We start from the raw sequence: 2682 nt of genomic DNA on the forward strand, positions 1-2682 counted from the left end.
AAAGAACAACAGAAAATCTTGAAGTTGGAGGGAAAGTTATTATAGATTGTGATTTTGATGATAAAATGAATGAAAATGAAGTAAAGTCATTGTTTAATCAAATTCAGTTGTTATATGGAGCTAATTGGAAATACGAACACCCTTTAGAAATTAGGTGTATTGGAGTTAATGGAAAGCTTAAAGAATTAATTAATAAAAGAGAAGCACACAAATGGAAATTAATAACGTTTGAAGAAAAAAAAATTGAAGAAATTAAAAATGAAGTTCAGTGTGTTTATCTTGCAGCAGAGAGTGAAACAGTTATTGACAATTTTAATAAAGAAATAAATTATGTAATTGGAGGGATTGTTGACCATAATAAATTTAAACGGCTATGTGAAAATAAAGCAAATTCATTAAATATTTCAACAGCTCGACTACCAATAGAACAACATATTGAATGTATTGGAAGAAAGGTGTTAACAGTAAATCAAGTTTTTGAAATTATAGGTGAACAATGTCAAACGAATAACTGGGATAATACGATACAAAAAATACTCCCACAAAGGAAACAAGAAATACCACCCAAAAATGAACCAAAAAGTGATGAAGAGCTTTCATTGTAAAATGTTATCAAAGTCATTAGTTTTTCTTTCATTCTTTATATTATTTATATTTTAAAATAAACATAATGCAATCAACTTTATATGCTCAAATAAAAATATTCAAATAAAACCAATTAACATAACATTCATTTGGTAGTTAACAAAACAAAATTGACAGATTTAAAAATAATATAAATCTTGAAAACTATTTTTTGTTATTATTTTTTATTTTTATATTTTTCATTTTTTTTTCGTGATTTTTTTTTATTTTTTAACTAAACACTGTATTAAACGAGCATATCATTTACGAATACATTACAAGTAGCTAATTTCTTTGCACAACTAAGAACGGTAAAAAATAACTAAAACTATTTCATTTTTCATTAACACATAAAATCACCTTTTTTCTTACGCTGAACTTAAAATTAAAAAAACTTAAAATTATCAGATTTAAAATAATAATGGGAAATACCCTCTCTGGATTAAAACAAGAAGACGTTGAACAAATGATGGCCACAACCAACTTCACTGAAAGCGAATTAAGACGTTTATTCCGTCGTTTTAAAAAATTGGGAATGAAAGCTAAAGAAGGTGCTTCTGAAGAGTACGATGACCTTGCTGAATTAACTTCTAACCCAGTTCTTCAAAGACTTCTTGAAATCTTCAATCGTTATGAAAATGAAGAGGTACAATTTTCTCAATTTGTTGCAACCCTTTCAACCCTTTCTGATAAAGGAAGTCAAGAAGCAAAACTTAGATTTGCTTTCCAGGTGTATGATGTTGATAATGATGGTTTTATATCAAATCCAGAGTTATTTAAAGTTCTTAAAATGATCATTGGTAGCTCTTTTACTGATGAACAATTACAACAAGTAGTTGATAAAACTATTATCGAAGCTGACAAAGATAGAGATGGAAAGATTTCATATGAAGAATTCTGCAGTATTATCTTAAAGAACTCTGAAAATATTGGAGAAAAACTTACAATTAATTGGCAATAAATTGAAATCATCTTTTTTATTTCCTAATTATCGTTTTAACTAATCAACTTTCTCTTTCTTATTTATTTTTTTATTATTAAAACAATAAAAATAAAATATATAAAAATACCTTTACTAATTACAATAATACATTACTCCATATGGCTCAATACTTATTAATTGTTTAGGAACAACCTTGAAAGCAGAACAATGTGGGGATATTAGTTCTGTAACATTTCCATGAATTTTTTTGACATGTATTCTTAAATGTTTTTTAGCATCACTCTTACGTTTAAAACGTAAAGTACAACCTGGGAATGGACATTGAAATGGTTTCTCATCAGAATGATAAAGCATATGAATCTTAAGATCAGTAGCACGAGCAAAGCGTTTCTGACAAATGCTGCAACAATATGGCTTAACTCCAGTATGAATTCTTACATGAATTTCACACTCTGACTTTCTTAAGAAGGCTTTACCACAAAATTCACAAATATGTTCTTTAATAGTAGAGTGTCGATTCATATGTCGGTGAAGAGACTCTTCACTATCATAACATTTCCCACATCCTTCATGTGGACACATATACTTTCCAGTTGTATTCTTCTTACTAATAAATTTATCATAAATGATATTCACGCTATGTTCTATTTGACTCTCCATTAATAATTAGTCTAATCTCATCTCATTATATGATAATCCAAAAGAGCCAAAGCTTCTTCTTTGCTCTATACAGAGAGAGCCAATTTTGAATAATTATGAAACGTATCTTTTCATTTGTTATATTTTCTCATCCTTGTCTCCTGTGAACACCAACAAAATATCTTCTAGTTTTATTATAGTTTTAATTTAATTTATCCTTCGTTGAAAAATAGAAGAGGAGACAATCTTATTTTAAGGTTTTTTTAAAAAATGAAAAAGAGACACTCTAAAATAGTTTCTATTTTTAAAATAACTGATTGTTTTTATGGATAAATAACACAACCTAACAAATTATATCTGTGAATAAAATAAGTACTCAAAGTTTATTGGTTTTATTGAGTAATTGGTTAACACAATGTTTTTCTTATTTAAAACATAAAAATTTTGTAAAAGAATAGAATGACTTATGTAACATG

At 27.1% G+C, this 2682-nt stretch overlaps 3 protein-coding genes across 3 annotated transcripts, besides 4 other annotated features; 2 read left to right on the forward strand and 1 right to left on the reverse strand.

The window, feature by feature from the left end:
- Window positions 1-65: 65 nt before the first annotated feature.
- On the forward strand, window positions 66-605 carry EDI_155450 (RNA (guanine-9-) methyltransferase domain containing protein, putative; the record flags this gene model as incomplete). The annotated part of the gene is made up of 1 exon (XM_001741084.1): window positions 66-605. One exon carries the CDS (start codon window positions 66-68, stop codon window positions 603-605), a length of 540 nt encoding a protein of 179 aa, XP_001741136.1.
- Window positions 606-639: 34 nt separating this feature from the next.
- Window positions 640-666: a sequence feature (AT_rich).
- A 126-nt stretch (window positions 667-792) lies between these two features.
- Window positions 793-857: a microsatellite.
- Window positions 858-1003: 146 nt separating this feature from the next.
- Window positions 1004-1047: a sequence feature (AT_rich).
- On the forward strand, window positions 1046-1585 carry EDI_155460 (calcineurin subunit B, putative; the record flags this gene model as incomplete). The annotated part of the gene is made up of 1 exon (XM_001741085.1): window positions 1046-1585. The coding sequence occupies one exon, from the start codon at window positions 1046-1048 to the stop codon at window positions 1583-1585; it is 540 nt and encodes a 179-aa protein (XP_001741137.1).
- A 58-nt stretch (window positions 1586-1643) lies between these two features.
- Window positions 1644-1693: a sequence feature (AT_rich).
- A 6-nt stretch (window positions 1694-1699) lies between these two features.
- On the reverse strand, window positions 1700-2227 carry EDI_155470 (zinc finger protein, putative; the record flags this gene model as incomplete). Its single annotated transcript, XM_001741086.1, has 1 exon — window positions 1700-2227. One exon carries the CDS (start codon window positions 2225-2227, stop codon window positions 1700-1702), a length of 528 nt encoding a protein of 175 aa, XP_001741138.1.
- Window positions 2228-2682: the final 455 nt, after the last annotated feature.

The sequence above is a fragment of the Entamoeba dispar genome, genomic scaffold, assembly GCF_000209125.1.
Source record: "Entamoeba dispar SAW760 scf_1105229463531 genomic scaffold, whole genome shotgun sequence".
Taxonomy (NCBI): Eukaryota; Evosea; order Mastigamoebida; family Endamoebidae; genus Entamoeba; species Entamoeba dispar.